The sequence below is a fragment of the Microplitis mediator genome, chromosome 9, assembly GCF_029852145.1.
Source record: "Microplitis mediator isolate UGA2020A chromosome 9, iyMicMedi2.1, whole genome shotgun sequence".
Classification (NCBI taxonomy): domain Eukaryota; kingdom Metazoa; phylum Arthropoda; class Insecta; order Hymenoptera; family Braconidae; genus Microplitis; species Microplitis mediator.
This window is the reverse complement of record NC_079977.1, coordinates 3,181,279-3,199,551: the sequence shown is the minus strand read 5'-3', so window position 1 is coordinate 3,199,551 and position 18,273 is coordinate 3,181,279. Positions and strand designations below refer to the sequence as shown.

The window sequence follows — 18,273 nt, the reverse complement described above, 5'->3', positions numbered from 1 at the left end:
AAAATGACATTCATTTAAATCCAAAGTCACTCGAAATTCCGGATTTTTGAAAAAAAATCGCTGCGCATACGGAAATTTTGTTTTTTGTCGGGTAATTTGAATTTTATTTGAATTTGTAGTTACTCTGGTCCGTAATTTTGGTGTTGAAATTAATTCTCCTTTGGAGTAAATTTAACTCCGAGGGATTAAAAAATTAATCAGCGCATTTACTCCGAATTCACTTCGGATATGGAAATTTTTTTGGCGGGTAATTTGAATTTTATTTGAATCTGTAGTTACTCTGGTCCGTAATTTTGATATTAAAATGAATTCTCCTTTGGAGCAAATTTAACTCCGAGGGATTAAAAAATTAATCAGCGCATTTACTCCGAATTCACTTTAGATATGGAGTTTTTTTTTGGCGCGTAATTTGAATTTTTTTTGAATCTGTAGTTGCTCTGGTCTGTAATTTTGGTGTTGAAATTAATTCTCCTTTGGGGTAAATTTAACTCCGAAGGATTAACAAATTAATCAGCGCATTTACTCCGAATTCATTTTGGATATGGAGTTTTTTTTTGGCGGGTAATTTGAATTTTATTTGAATCTGTATTTACTGGTCCGTAATTTTGATATTAAAAAGAATTTCCTTTTGGAGTAAATTTAACTCCGAGGGATTAAAAAATTAATCAGCATATTTACTCCGAATTCACTTTGGAAATGGAGTTTTTTTTTGGCGGGTAATTTGAATTTCTTTTGAATCGGTAGTTACTCTGGTCTGTAATTTTGGCGTTGAAATAAATTCCCCTTTGGAGTAAATTTACTCCGAGGGATTAAATAAATAAAAAAATCAACGGCTCCGTATTTACTCCGAATTTACTTCTGATTTAATCTGCGGTCACTCCGCAAATTTTTTACGGAGTATAATTATTATTATTATTGCAACATTGAAAAAAATCGGGAGTAAATTCGGAGTAAAAATAAATTTTACTTGAATCCGAATTTACTTCGCATGCGATTTTTTTTTTGGAGGGAAATTTGAATTTTATTTCAATTCATATTTACTTTAATTCATAGTTTGAGTGTTGAAATAAATTCCCTATGAGTAAATTTAATTCTAAGGGATTAAATGAAAAAAAACTTCAATTGCTCCGCATTTGGCCCGAATTTAATCCGCGGTCACTGCAAATTTTTTACGGTGTATTATTATTATTAATATTGATATTATTATTATTATCTGAGAGAATTACAATGAAACATTTGTGTAATTTGATTAAGTAATAGACATCCTACGTTTTTTTATATTTTTTATAACCATTTATCCTTGACATTAACGTACTGTAACACTTAACAAGACCTAGAGCTAGACCTAGAGGTATAATTTGTATTTTATGAATAGATTTAGATAAAATAATATTATTCGTGGCTTTGACATTGACGTATTTAATTATTTTTAAAATATAAACCGTTCGTTTTTATTAACATTTTTATTTTATTTCATATTATCTTATCGGAAGTCTGATACTTTTAACGATATCAGACACGCTATTTTATTGAAAATAAAATTAATTATTATTATTTATTACTTTATTTACAATCGTTAATTTAACGATTTCGTTACGCTGGGAATTTTATTTATTATCTACAATACGGAACATTTCTTTATGAGGTTGGTTCCGTGAGCCTAAGGCGACTGGAGCAAACATGGCTTCATTTTCGTGGTAAGTATAATTTCTTTTGAAATATTATTTATTAATTTAGTATTTTAAAAGTGTCTTATATTTTTATCTTACATGCAATAGTTTTTATTAAAATTAAAAAATAAAATTTCAAATACCATCTGATTTGTTTCATTAGCCTTCGGTAAGTGTAGCAATATATAAAGATATTAGAATTTGTATGCTGCACTAACCTTAGGCTTGTGAAGCAAATGCGCAATTAATATACGCAGAAAATTTACTGCGCATTAGTTTCACAAGCCTTAGGTCAGCGCAGCAAACAAATTACTAATATATACATATAAATAAATTTCTATGTATTTCCTAGATACAAACAAATTATTTAAAACAAACATATCTGCGCATATCAACTGCGCATTAGTTTCAGAAGCCTTAGGTCAGTGGAGCAAACAAATTACTGATATATCGCAATTTTTATACATTTCTTAGATTCAAAAAATCGGTTGCATAAATTATTTTTTTTTAAATTATCTGCGCATACTAAGTGCACATTAGTTCCATAAGCCTTCGGTCAGTGCAGCAAACAAATTACTGATGTCTATAAATTTCTATATATTTTCTAAATTCAAACAGTAGATGAAGTAAACTATTTTTAAAAAAATTATCTGCGCATACTAACTGCGCATTGGTTTCACAAGCCTTAGGTTCGTGCGACAAACAAATTACTAATGTCTATAAATTTATATATATTTCCTAGATACAAACAATTTATTATATAAATTATTTTTTTTAAGAAATGATCTACGCATACCAACTGCGCATTAGTTCCACAAGCCATAGGTTCGTGCGACAAACAAATTACTCATGTCTATAAATTTCAATTTATTTCCTAAATACAAACAATAGATGAAATAAATTAATTTTTAAAAAATTATCCGCGCATACTAATTGCGCATTGGTTTCACAAGCCATTGGTTAGTGCAGCAAACAAATTACTAATATACGTAAATTTATATATATTTTCTAGATACAAACAATTGATTATATAAATTATCTTTAAAAAAATTATCTGCGCATACTAATTGCACATTGGTTTCACAGGCCATAGGTTAGTGCGGCAAACAAATTATTGATACCTTCAAAAATTACCGCGAAAAATTTCTTACAATAACAATTAAATAAATAAAATATATTTAAAAAATGTAAAACAATATCCATTGATAAATAATTCATAACAATAGACCTTGACACCCACACTTATAATAATAAATAATATTAAATTAATAGACTAATTCTCAATAATTTAAAATCTTTTATTAAAGACTGTCCGTAACCGTAACAATAAAAATTAATAATTATTTAATTATAATGCTTTTATAAAAATCAATGACTAACTTTAATTAAACTATAAATAATAAAAAATAAAATTGTCCACGTGTTAGAAGTTCGAGTGCTGGATCTCAAGGTAAACAATTATCTAAAACTATTTATTTAAAATTACCAAGTCTTAGTGGCTGATATTTTATTTATTTTCAATAGAAACAATAAAAAATTCAAACCACGATCGTGTAACAAATTTCGACGTGTGAATTTAAAAAAAGATGACACTGAGACTGAGTACAGGTTTGCAATAAAAGTTTTATTTAAAAGCTGTTAGAGTACGTGACTGTAAAGATTATTAACCGATCAAAGGCATTGATGGGTATTCCTCTGTAATTATCTTCAATCACCGCGTACTTTATTTTTCTCTTATTATTATTTTTACTTTATGATCTCAAAGTTAAACTTAAAAACTAGTATTTGATAAAAAATGACAATTATTTAATACCGGCGCCTTAATGCAGATTATTAAATAAATTATTTATTCTCGATTTGGTATCAGCAATTTATTATTATAAATTTGAAATTAAATTTGAATTTTATAAGAATTAATAACAATAATGGATTTTAAATTTATTGTAATTACTCTGTATTTTAATTTTAATTTATTATTTTAATAATAGCGACGTTAATAAATTTAATGGTGTATTAAATTGTTAATGGAGTAATAAAATTATTCAGATAAAATTTTTATTTTTATTTTTATCCCCCTGTGGTTTATTATTTTTTTTGGATACAATTCTATAGAAATCCTGCAAGAAAAAGCAATATATGATGATATATGAATACGTAGATCTGATAAAATATGAAAAATTGTTTTATCTGATCATATATGAACAAATATAATTATTTATGATCACATCTGGTCATATATTGTAATATCTGTTCATATATGTTCGTATCTGGTCATATATACAATAATATTTGTTAATATATGATCATATCTGGCGATACATTGTAATATTTGTTTATATATGACCATATCTGATCATATATCGTAATACCTGTTCATATGTGACCATATCTAGTCATATATAGTAATATGTGTTTATATATGATCATAAATGACAATGTTTATATCTGAGGAAAAATTTTTAGTTTGTATGTGATCATATATGATCGTATGAGTTTTAACCTGATCAGATATGAGTTTTATATGCTGGTATATGGTCAGATATAAATGTGGAACTGATTAAATATGATCATATATATCAAATATAATGATATATAATTATATGATTTATATGAGCCATAAGAGAGAATAGTACATCAGATACGATCATACATGATCAAATATGTTCAGATATTAATTTAACCTGATCAGATAAGTGCATATATGATCATATATATACAAATACTAATTTTAATCTGATCAGATATAAGTTCTATGATCTGATATAAATTTGAAACTGATCAGATATGGTCATATATCAGATATAAATATATGATTTATATAGAAACCATAAGAGGGAATAGCGCATCATATACTATCAAACGTATCACATATCATATATAACATCAAATATGATAATATATGTTCAGATATAAATTTAACCTGATCAGATATGATTTCTATATGATTATTTAAATTTGATCAGGTGTGCATATATGATCATATAGTCATATATGAATTTTAACCCGATCAGATATGAGTCCTAAGTAATGATATATGACCAGGTATAAATTTAAAACTGATCAGATAACTGAATATATGATCATACCTCATATCAGATATAATCACATGATTATTTCTGACTCATATACGAGTCACAGAAAGGAAAGATGTATCATATAACATCATACATTGATCATATATGACAACCACAGTAATATCTGCAAATTTATGATCATATATAAGTATATGATCAGAATGTTCATATATAGTCATATATGATTACCGATAGTATCTAAATATTTTCAACAGGTTCTTATCAATTGCAAATATATGATGAGATATAATCATATAAGACTATATTTACTATCATATATAATCATATAAGACTATATTTACTATGATATATGATCATATATGAGTATATGATCAGAATGTTCATATATAGTCATATATGATTACCGAATATATCTAAATATTTTTTACAGGTTCTTATCAATTGCAAATATATGATGATATATAATCATATAAGACTATATTTACCATCATATATGCTGATATCTGGTTCTAGAATGAAAAAATCACCAGATAGAAGTTCGTATCACATATAATGTGAATATTTCTTCAATATATAAGACTGTGGATTATCGGATTATTTTATTCGCAATTGTATTTTTATTTAAACTCTGTTTCGAAATAAAATAAAAACACAAAAGGTATTATTGCTCATGTGTGATTCATCGTATCACCTGCGATCTAGTGTACAGTAGTGTCATTGGTATGTTTTATTTATAGAATTAACGAGTACATGAGTATAAAGGGTAAAATTCAATTATTTTACAGGTGAGTAATTTTTTTATTTTTAAGGCGAAACAAAAAAATTTATATAAATAAATAAATATATGAAACACCTTTTTGTTTATCTATTTAATTTATTTGTATCTCGGTAGTAAAATTAATACAATTAAATATTTACAGTAAAGTATTTACTTATAATTTTTATTTGTTTTGATATAATTTTTTTTTTAAATTAATTAATTAATTAATCAGTTAACTAATTAATTAACGGTAATAATATAATTTAATAAATAAATATAAATTTTGTGGTACAAAAATTATAAATTTTTTTTTAATTTGAAACCCGGCAAATTCAGAGATCGATTTTTTTTTTAACAAATCGATTTTGAATTTTAAGTTTTATTAGAAAATTTAATTATTTTTTTTTTTTAATTAAATTTAAAGATATGATTCGATTGCGATAATTAATTTTTTTTATAAATTACCATGTGCGTAAAAAAAAACTGATCCGTTTTGAGAAAATGAATGATGGGAATTAATTACTAGATTTTTTAAAAATCACATATTTTTATACAAATAAAATAAAAATATTAATAATAATTCTGCGTGAATAATTATGAAATTAAATTAAATAAAATAATTATTTTATTAAATGAAAAAATATGACAAATTACACTTGAGTATTTGTAGATCGATTTATATATTTATTCAAATAAAATAATAATAATTAATTTATATTTTTGAGCAGCAGATGAGATCAAATATGAGGAAGAGCCAAAAATAATTATGACTAGCATTTACAATTTTAAAAAAACATTTTTTTATTATACGTATACATATATATCTATATAAATATACATATGTATATATAGGGTGAGTGAGCTAGTAAATGGACCAGTATGAGAATAAACTGTCGTAATTTTTAATATTTAAATGGAGAAAAATTCAAAAAATTCAAATCGGAGTATGACAATTTTTGAATTAAGGCGGGAAGGGATTTTTATTTCAGAGTAGGGTCGTTATTAAAATTCTGAAAATTTATGACATTCTTAAGCAGCATTCCAAGAATATTCTGTGAAATTTTCAAAAAAAAATATTGAAAAATAAGCCAGTGGTAGTGGGGAGAGACGAGTCCCTTATCCTGCGTACGGCATGGAGACTTTTTTTGAGACTCGTCTCTCCCCACTACCACTGGCTTATTTTTCAATATTTTTTTTTGAAAATTTCACAGAATATTCTTGGAATGATGCTTAATAGTGTCACAAATTTTGAGAATTTTAATAACAACGGTACTACGAAAAAAAAAATCACAAAAATTTCCTCTTTTTTTTTGTATCTCAGATTCGTTCCCCTCTTAATTATCAATTTTTTTTTTTAATTGTAATTCAAATTTAATTGTAAGTAAAAATTAAATGACGTTCATTTATTTACTAGATCAATCACCCTGTATATATTTATATATATAAATATATACAGAAAAAAAGAATTTCTTGTTTCAAAAATTTTCTTGAATACAAAAAAATTTATTGAGGAGAAAAAAATTCTTGTGTCAAGAAAATTTTTGTCTTCAATTCAAAAATTTTTTCGCGCCAAAAAATCTTTTTTTCTGTATATATATATATCTAATATATATGTATAATATGTAGATATATGTATGCACTCTTCTCGTCACTCGAACTCTGCCGCCCGTTTTATATATATATATATGTATATATCAATAATTCATATATATGAATTATTAAAAAAAATTATAATTACAAAAAAAAACAAATTTATAAAAAAATTCTATAATGACATTTCCACCACCATCGAATAATTTAAGTTGCATTCATAGGAACTAATGTATCAATATAAATTATATATATATTTTATATGTATACACAAATCCATTGAACGCAGAATATAATACCAATTACTTATTATTTAATAATTAATAATTTACATTATAATAATAATATTAATAATAATAATTTAATAACTTTATAGCAAGTTTGTCAATCCACGATTTAAATTTTAAAAATATAATTAATTATTTACATATCTTTTGATAAAAAGTATAATGTTTTTTTGTTTAATGGAACGAGAGTTAATTTAATAAAATGTCAAAAATAAATTAAAGATGTCTAAAATCAAATCTAGACTCTTAATTTTGATCTCATTGCATTTTTTTTTTTTTATTTTTAATATTAATTGCTTAAGGCACAACTTCTATTTAAGGAATTAAATTATATTATCGGTTGATCGACACAGAAGATCACTTATTATTAATAATTTACAAAATTGTAGACGACAAAATAGGCACTAGTTTTAATATTAAGTCAAAGCTACAGATTTTTTAAAAATTGTGCGATCTGTTGAGTGTTTTAATAAATTTACAAGGCACCTAAAACAAAATTTATTCTTTAATTAATTTTTCGTTAATTAAGAATAAATTTTTAGTCATATGGCGTTTATTAAAACGAACACTTGACGGTACTCGTACAGGATTAAATTTTTTTTTTTTTTTTAATTATACAGAAGTTTTTAATTATTTTTAAGACAAATGTTCTTTTAATTTTTTTTTTTTATATATTTATATCTATGAGACAATAAATTTGTATTTTTTTTTTTTAGAAAATGGGAATTTAAAAAAAAATTTACGAGTAAAAAAAAATAATTTTGAATTTTAATTGAGAGGAATTTTTAATTTAAAAAATAAATTTTTTTTTATAACAAAAAATTTGCAATTTTTTTTTAATTTTCTACAACTTTCTTGTAAAAAAAAAATTTGTAAATACATATATGTATAAGACAAATTTTTATTTTTTTTTTTTGTTAGAAAATTTGAATTTTAAAAAAAGTTTACAAATAAAAAAAAAATATTTTTAAATTTTAATTAAATCTGAGGAAATTTGAATTTAAAAAAGAATTAAATTTTTTTATGACCAAAAATAAATAAAATTTTTAAATTCAATTATTTAGTAAATTTTTTTTTATTACAAAATTTTGCATTTTTTTAAATTTTCTTCAAATTTGTAAAAAAAAATTTATAAATACATATATATGAGATCATAAATTTTTATTTTTATTTTTACTAGAAAATTTGAATTTTAAAAAAAGTTACCCAGTAAAAAAAAAATAATTAAATTTTAATTGAAATGGAGGAAATTTTAATGTAAAAAATAATTAAATTTTTTTTTATTAAAAAAATTTGCATTTTTTTAAAATTCTCTACAATTTTCTTGTAAAAAAAAAGTTTATAAATATATATATTAAATAATTAAATTTAAAAAATATCTACAATAATTTTTATTTCCCAATTGATGACGAACTATAAAAATAACTTTAAAAACAAAGCTATTAAATTTCTATATATTTTATCATCACAACAAAATATAACCACTCAATATATCTATTAATTTTCGGTCATAAAAAATATTTTTTTAAATTTTATCTCTTCAAAAAGTAAATTATAAATTCCCTATTTCAGTCAATCAAAATATTTTTTACAATTTCCATACCAATTCCACAAAAAAAAAAAATATGACCCTCACAAAATTAATAAAAATAGTTACGATCCTGGTTAGCAGACAAAAATTTTTGGATTTTTTTTTGCCCAATTAAATTTGAAGAAAAAAAAAACTAAAAAAATGCACATGTAGAAAATTCACTAGACTACAAGTGCAATTTTTTAAAATATTTTTTTTTTTATAATTCATCATTTAAAAAAAAAACAAAAATTATTAGTCGGCTAAACTCCGTGTCACGAAGTCAGCAGACAATTAAAAAGTTTTTGATTTTTTTTTTTAACAAATAAATTACAAAAAAAAAAAAACTAAAAAAATGCACATGTAGAAAATTAAAAAAACTACAAGTGCAATTTTTCCAAAAATTTTTTTTTTTATAATTTATCATTTTTTTTAAATTCCAAAAATTATTAAACGTCTAATTTTATGATACTGAAGTCAGCCGACGTCTGATAAATTTTGAATTATTTTTTAAGCGAGAAATAATAAAAAAAAAAAATATTTAAAAAAATTGCACTCATAGTCTTTTAAATTTTCTACACGTGCATATTTTTTTTTTTTTTTTTCTTTAAATTTAATTATTAAAAAAAAATCAAAAAATTTTTAATTGTCTGCTAATTTCAGTATCATAAATAATTCTACCCGTGTACATTTTATTCATTAAATAAAAATAAAAAAAAAATTATAAAGAACATTTTCTTGTTAAATAATTGAACTGTATAATTACTCCTAATTGATAAATGATGCGGGGGACGGTCAGTCAGTCTATAAATATAGGCAGAGGACATTGTCCATTATCACTCTCTCGTTCATAAACTAATTACTTAACATTCAATAACTTTTATCAATAATAATAATAGTCTTTCTCTCTAGTGCATTCACTCATCACATCAATGCCTAATTTTCGAGATAAATATTTACACAAAAAAAAAAAAAAAATATTTCTCGACCAGCAGGAATTTAAAACTCATTCAATAATTATTTACAAAGGCTCCACTTATTAATTACTAATTAATCAATAATTTATTTACAAATATATATGACATATTTTAAATAAATTCGTATTTAAGATCCGCCTTGTACTTGAAAACGTCGGATGCGCGCCTGGACAGACTCGCACTGGACTTCGCTGTATCTCGTGTATCTCCCAGCGCGCACTGGCTCTCTGATGACCACCAAATTGCCCCCGCGTTCGCGGAGAGCTTCGAGTCCAGTCTTGGCGCGACTTGATGGCGGGACTCTGGCCTTTGAATTTGAAACCGACGATCCAGATGACGATGGATCGGTGGTAAATCTGCTGAGAGCTTTGCTGACGACTCCGTTGCACTCGCGGGGCCAAACTCTGGTGTGATGGCGGTCCCAGCGGTCGGTTTCCGTCCCAGCGAAGGGAAAACTCGCGCGACCCTGACTCTTTCCGTACAAAATAAAATCGAGTGAGTCATCGGAGTAAATACTCGACCGGTCTGAAGAACTGTCAGTGGAAATTTCTGACACTGTGTCACTTCCGCTGTCACTGCACTGCTGTTCCTCGCCGAGAATAAAAACTGGAGTGCATTTGAAGACGTCGCCAGCTGGCATTGTGTGATTTCCCATGGCGCGTCTTTGCTGTGAGCTCATAGTCAGAGACGGTGACGACTCGATGATCACGATCTCGCCGGAAAATTTCTGCGCGAGCGAGTCCATATTTTTTTTGAAGGTATCGCGGCGATCGGGAGACAGTCCAATGCGAATTGCTGTCATTTCTGGGTACATTTTTTCGTGCTTTGTTATTTTTTCAGTTGATGATGGAATTTTTTGACTTGACATTGATGGTGATTTTGGTTTTGATGACTCGGGCGGGTCTGGAGATGATGATGGCTCGGGGGTTGATGTTCGTGGATGATCTGCCGGTGGAAGAATTTTGTTTTCTTGTGAATTTTGTTTTGATGACGATGATGGTGATGATGAAGATGATGATGATGATGATGCTGGTGATAGAGGTGACTCTGGTGCTGATGCTAAGCTGAACCAAGGATGCTGCAGACATTCTGTTACTGTTAGCCGTTGGCTGAAAAATTAAAAAAAATTATTTTAATAATTTTTTTTTTTATTTGTAAAAATGACAAGAATTTTTTTTAGTAAATGAAAATTTTTTTTTTAGAGAAAAAAAAAATTTGCAAGAATTTTTCACCTAAAAAATTTTTTGGGTCTGGAAAATTTTTTTGAGGTGAATAAAAATTTTTGAAGTGAAGGAAAAATTTTTTTGAGGTGAATAAAAATTTTTGAACTCGAGGGAACATTTTTTTGAGGTGAATACAAATTTTTAAACTCAAGGGAAATTTTTTTTGAGGTGAATAAAAATTTTTGAACTGAAGGGAAAATTTTTTTGAGGTGAATAAAAATTTTTGAACTCAAGGGAAAATTTTTTTGAGGTGAATAAAAAGTTTTGAACTCGAGGGAAATTTTTTTTGAGGTGAATAAGAAATTTTTGAACACATGGAAAAATTTTTTTGAGGTGAATACAAATTTTTGAACTCAAGGGAAAATTTTTTTGAAGTGGATAAAAATTTTTGAACTCGAGGGAAATTTTTTTGAGGTGAATAAAAATTTTTGAACTTAAGGGAAATATTTTTTTGAGCCAAGGGAAAATTTTTAACCTCAAGAAATATTTTTTTATATATATTCATATCTATAAATATTAAAATTAATAATAACTTCCGTCAATTGACATCCGAATTAAAAAAAAAATTTCCATGAGTCATTGACCTGAACAATGAAAATTTCCACCAAATTGATCAGTCATAAAAAATTCATTTCATATAAATATCAATAAATAAATAAAATAAAACGAAACAAAAAAAAAAACTAAAAGTGAGTGAGTATAAGATATTTAAAACGGAAGGAACACTTGCATAGATACTAGGGTGATCCAAAAAATAACAAACTTTTTTTTTTTTCTTCCAAACAGGTTCAAACGTTTCATTTAGATAAAAAAAGACGCCTGTGAAAATTAGTGCTCTTAATATTAACATTAAGAGGTTCCTCATCGCACTTTTCTATTTCCCATAAGAATAACATGGGAAAAATTTTTTTTACGTCTTCTGATTTTTATAAGTAGCTAACGATGCGTCATAGGAATAAATGGCAGGCATAGTTTTGTAGGGAATTGAATGCTCTACAAAAAAAGATTCTTATCATTTTTTGAGGAATCTATTTGTTCAAAAGTTATTTGAGGTTGAAGTCGAATTCACATTAAATTTTGAGATTTTCTACTTTTCCGGCGAAACTATCAGACTTATTACAAAATATTATCAGACCTTTTTTGTAGACAATTTTATTCCCTAAAAGTTATTTCCAATAAAGTTTTTTCGAATTCCACATTGTTTTCTAGTTATTTTTATTTTAATGTCATGCTCATAAAAAAATAGTTTTCTGATCGATTTTAAGAGCTTGACATTAAAATAAAAATAACTAGAAAACAATGCGGAATTCAAAAAAACTTTATTAGAAATAACTTTTAGGGAATAAAATTGTCTACAAAAAAGGTCCGACAATATTTTGTAATAAGTCTGATAGTTTCGCCGGAAAAGTAGAAAATCTCAAAATTTAATATGAATTCGACTTCAACCTCAAATAACTTTTGAACAAATAGATTCCTCAAAAAATGATAAGAATCTTTTTTTGTAGATCATTCAATTCCCTACAAAAATATGCCTGCCATTCATTCCTATGACGCATTGTTAGCTACTTATAAAAATCAGAAGACGTAAAAAAAATTTTTCCCATGTTATTCTTATGGGAAATAGAAAAGTGCGATGAGGAACCTCTTAATGTTAATATTAAGAGCTCTAATTTTCACAGGCGTCTTTTTTTATCTAAATGAAACTTTTGAACCTGTTTGGAAGAAAAAAAAAAAAGTTTGTTATTTTTTGGATCACCCTAATAGATACAAGTGTCTTATCACGCGTAGTACAATGACAGCTGGAAGGAAACTACTTATCACTATCACATTCTACTGAATACAAAACTCCTATCATTTAAACTCGCGCTCTTTTACATTTTCCCATTTCCTATCTCTTTCACTCTTATCACGAGTAATCCACCACAGAAATTCATTTCCGCTAAAGTTATGACCATAATCTACTTTTTTTCCCTATATATATATCTATATCTATATATACATAATATTTTAATAATTATTATGCAATTTGTTCCGTTACTGATGTCTACAGAGATAAAATATCTTAGCAAGTGTGACAACTTGTCCAGTTTTTTTTATTGATATTTATTATGTCGCGTTAAAAGTTACTATTTTATATATGTATATATATATCAAACGGTATATTTAATAGTTGACATTAGACGTGTATTTAAAATAATAAATTCAAAAAAAAAATAACGAGTCTTCAGGAATTTTAATATCCGGTTAAATATTTAATTGTTAATTAATTATTTTTTTTATTTATAATTACGTGCATATAAATTTTAAAATTACTCAGTATAAAATTTTCCGTTAGTTGTAAATAAAATTTAATTATGATATTTTTAGCGGTAAATTTAAATTTAAATTTAAATTTGAATTTGAAATTGAGAAGTAATGAAGTTATTAATTAAAGTTCGGGATATAAGTGTGTATGGAGTGTTTGGTTTAGTGATAAATGTTGAATGTATGATGGAGGATGGAGGTTGATAAGATAATTTACCTTGGATCTTTAACCATAAGTTTACGCATGAGATCACGTGCTTCTTCGGATACATCCTCAAAGAGATCATCCGGGAAGTCTAGACGGCAACGACTGATGTTACAGAACGTTTCCTGCTTCGTGTCTCCACCAAATGGCGAGCATCCTGTCAGTAGAACGTAAAGAAGGACTCCCACGGACCACATATCTGTTGCGAGACTTATTGGTTCATAATTTAGAACTTCTGGGGCTGGAAATTAAAATTTTTTTATTAATTATTTGTTTTTTTTTACTGTTATATTTTAAATTAACTCTGAAGTTTAAATTTAAGTCAAATTTCTTGAAAAATTCGTAGATAATTTAAAAAAAATTTAACTCCGGAAATGCATTTTTGTTAAAACTTCAAATTTATGACAGGTAATAAAATATTTTTCAAAGAGATTTGAATTTTACTCGGAGTTAAATTTGACTCCGTAAAATTTAAATTAACTCCGGAATTGAAATTTAGATCGAATTTTTTAATAAGAAATTCGGACTTAATTTTTAAAAAAATTTAACTCTGGAGTTAACTTTTTATGACTCCGGGAGAAATTTAACTCCGGAAGTGTATCTTTGTAAGAACTTAAAATTTATAACAGGTAATAAAATATTTTTTAAAAAGATTTGAATTTTTGGCGGAGTTAAAAGTATGACTGTAAAATTTGAATTAACTCCGGAATTGAAATTTAAGTCAAATTTCTTAATAAGAAATTCGTAGTTGATTTTTCAAAAATTCAACTCCGGAGTTGACTTATAATGACTGGAGTTAAATTTAACTCCGGAAATGCATCTTTCTAAAAACTTGAAACTTATGACAGTTGTAATAAAATATTTTTGAAAATTTGAATTTTTGGCGGTTAAATTTGACTCCGGAATTAATTTTATAGTTGAATTACACTAAAAAAAACTTGTAATTTTTTTAAATTTTTGACTCCGGTTAATTAAAATGACTCCTGGAGTTTATATCAACTCCAGATATAAATTTTTTTTAAAATTAAAATTTGACATTTATAAAAAAATTTGAATTTTAGTCGGAGTTAAATTTGACTCCGTAAAAATTTAAATTTACTCCGGCGTTAATTTTGACTCCGTAAAATTTTAGATTTACTCCGGAGTTAATTTTATAGTTCAATTACACAAAAAAATTTGTACATTTTTTAAATTTTGACTGGAGTAAAATGACTCCGGTCAAAATTAACTCCAGAAATTCAAATTTAAAAAAAAATCCAAATTTTGCCCCATAATAAAATTTATAAAAAAGCGGGAATAATAAAATTCAAAAATTCATTTTGATTTTGAAATTTCTGACTTTTAACCCTAGAAAAATTAACTCCGGAGTTTAATAGAAACTCAACCCAGTGGACTAAATATTCAAAATTTCTACATGCAACTGACTAATTGACTTGTAATTATAAATAAATAAATATCCAGGCAATAAATATAAAATGTCTGTTATATTTTCCTGTCAACTTAAATGAATCGTAAATAATAACAGTAAATATAACATGGACACACAAGATGGTGTCATAAGGTCTCGGTCTTATTGAAGCTGTGAAAAGTGATAGCGATTAAATTGACCGGACAATGCGTCTGTAACCCCGGCCAATTATATTATGTACTCTGTTATACTATACTATATAACTCTCGTGTCATGCATGCGTTCATTCAAACATAAATATTAAATATAAACACTAAACTCATATTTTTTTCTTACCAACATAATCGGGCGTGCCCAAAATTTCACGTATGTCAGCACCTTGACTTATGTATCTCGAAATTCCAAAGTCACATAATTTAACATCACAATCGGGAAATTCCCCAGTCAATACCAAATTTTGTGGCTGTAACAAAAAAATACAATTTATTAATTTAATATTCATATATTTTATAAAAATTTCATATAAATATTAAATATAAGTCCAAGTACACAAAAAAAAAATTTTTCGCGCCAAAAATTTAAACTTTACCCAAAAAATTTAAATGATCCTGAAGTTAAAAATTTTTGAATTTTTTTTTCAACGAATCGATTCCAAAAAAATTAAAAATAAAAAAATGCACATGTAGAAAATTCAAAAAACTAGAGGTGCAATTTTTTTAAATATTTTTTTTTTATAATTTTTTCCAAAAAAAAAATCAAAAATTATTAGACCGGCTGACTACGGTATCAATTTTTTTCACTGAATTAAAAAAATAATTTTTGGCGCCAAAAATTTTAACGACCTAAGAAATTTAAATGATCCTGAGTTAAAAATTTTTAAATTTTTTTTTCAACGAATCGATTCCAAAAAAATTTTAATTAAAAAAATGCACATGTAGAAAATTTAAAAAACTAAAGGTGCAGTTTTTTCAAATATTTTTTTTTTTGAAATTTATCTACCAAAAAAAAAATCAAAAATTATTAGACCGGCTGACCAGTATCATAATTTTTTTCACTGAATTAAAAAAAAAAATTTTCAGGCGATAAAAAATGAGTAGATTTAAAAATGAATAAACGCGGAACTTAATTGTTTATTTTTTTTAAAATTACCGTCGGTATCTTAATAGAGATCTGATAAATATCGAATCTCATTGAATTAAATTGTAAATATTTAAAATTGAATTACAAGTCCCTTGAGGATATTAAATAATAAATGATAATAATGAGCGAGTAAGTCAGTAAATAAATAAATTTAAAAAAAAAGTAAATTCTGTATATGTACTATACGCATTGCTGCTACGAAAGGAAATGAACTTTCCAGTTTGTTTAAGCCGACTAGCCATTGCGAGATCTACGTAAGTCGCATACTAGTTACGCTTTTAATCGCGAAAGTACAAGCCGCCATGTGTGCATGTGTGTTGATATGTGTATCAGTATACATTTGTATTGATATTGGTTTAGTATATTGTATATTGTATAGATATATATATATGAAATATAATGTAAGTGTCTTGTCTCGGTCATTTTTATATGTAACATAACGCGAACGTGTTGTATTGACTGGACACTGGACAGTCGACATTTGATCTAATCCTATATACGAGAAAACGAGGAACCGAAATAACAAATGTCGGAAGTTATGTCGGAACTTTTATTTTTTATTTTATTAATCTGTTTTTTTTTTATAAGTGAATAAAAATACGGAAAACTAATATCTGCTCAGTGAATCGATTACCCGTCCATGAAATATGCCACTCGCTTTTACTTTTTACCACGTAATGATAATGATAATAAATTATTATGAGTAATTTTGATGTATCATTTGTAAATTTTAGTCAGGAATATGATAGATTTTTATTTTTAAGGATTTTTAAATTTTTGGCGGGAAATTTTAAATTTGAATTTAAACTTCAATTTTTATACGAAAAAAAATGAAGTTTTAAATGTAATTATTTTTTATGATGGAATTTTTTATTAGTGGGGTAAAATGGGCCGTAGAATTTTTTATTTATGAATTTATGTTGATTTTTAATTTTGAAATTTTATTAGAATTTGAATTTTATCGAAAATGGAGTAAAATTTTTTTTTTTAATTATTTCATAAAAAAAAATCAATGGGGTAAAATGGGCCGTAGAATTTTACTATCATTTGTAAATTTTAGTCAAGAATATGACAGATTTTTATTTTTAAGGATTTTTAAATTTTTGGCGGGAAATTTTAAATTTGAATTTATATTTGAATTTAAACTTCAATTTTTATACGAAAAAAAAATCAAGTTTTATATGTAATTATTTTGTATGATGGAATTTTTTTTTTAGTGGGGTAAAATAGGCCGTAGAATTTTTTAATTATAAAAAATTTATGTGGATTTTTATTTTTGAAATTTTATTAGAATTTGAATCTTATCAAAAATGGAGTAAAAATTTTCCTTTAATTTTTTTCATATAAAAAAAAATCAATGGTAGAATTTTGCATTTAAAAAAAATTTATTTCGGAATTTATGTAAATTTTTTATTTCTAAAAATTAACTAGGATTCAAATTTTATAAAGTGGGTAAAAAATAAATTTATTAATATTTCAAATTTAAATAATTCCGTTTATTTAAATTTCGCGTAAAAATATTTCCCAAAATAAATTTAAAAAAAAACCCGCATAACGATATAAATATATATAATAAAATCCATTATTTATAGTTAAGTCTACCTTGGTAAGATACACGATAAACTAAACAAAGTAATTCGTATTCCAAGCCAATGTTAACGATACGATGATACAACCCAACCCGGAATCTTTGAATCTCCCTATTAGTACATTGGGCATTTGATAATAAGCAGTAAGGTCACGTATCGCAAGTCGTTTCTCGTACAAACCAAAACCATAAAGGACAAGTTAAATCACTTAAACGAGACACTATTTCAATCCTTAGATAAATTATTTATCTAAATATTTTTAAATCCGCCAGCGAAATGACCGCGCAGATTTTTTAAAAAATTCGAATTTAAAATAATAATTTACTGCGATTCAAAAGTCCCGCAAATATCGGAGCCACTGAGTCTAGAGTGTCTTGGGCAGGTTGATAGCTCGCGGTTTAAATTGCACGGTCAAGGCGTACTTATGTTAAATTAAGAGTTACCGTACACTCTGTAGTCTATAGTGCAATATGACTGTACATATACGTCGATATATATATATATATATATATATA

The 18,273-nt window shown here is 25.7% G+C and overlaps 1 protein-coding gene across 1 annotated transcript in view; it reads right to left on the bottom strand.

Annotated features, from left to right (window-relative positions):
- Positions 1 to 9,860: 9,860 nt before the first annotated feature.
- The window catches only part of LOC130674355 (serine/threonine-protein kinase 17B-like), a 96,315-nt gene continuing 87,902 nt past the window's right edge, over positions 9,861 to 18,273 (bottom strand). The window contains exons 6-8 of the mRNA XM_057479660.1: positions 15,366 to 15,492; positions 13,634 to 13,862; positions 9,861 to 10,998 (exon numbers count right to left, since the gene is read on the bottom strand). Of these exons, the coding sequence (XP_057335643.1) occupies positions 10,017 to 10,998; positions 13,634 to 13,862; positions 15,366 to 15,492 (1,338 nt within the window). The 3' untranslated portion in view covers positions 9,861 to 10,016. The remainder of the gene's footprint in view (positions 10,999 to 13,633; positions 13,863 to 15,365; positions 15,493 to 18,273) is intronic.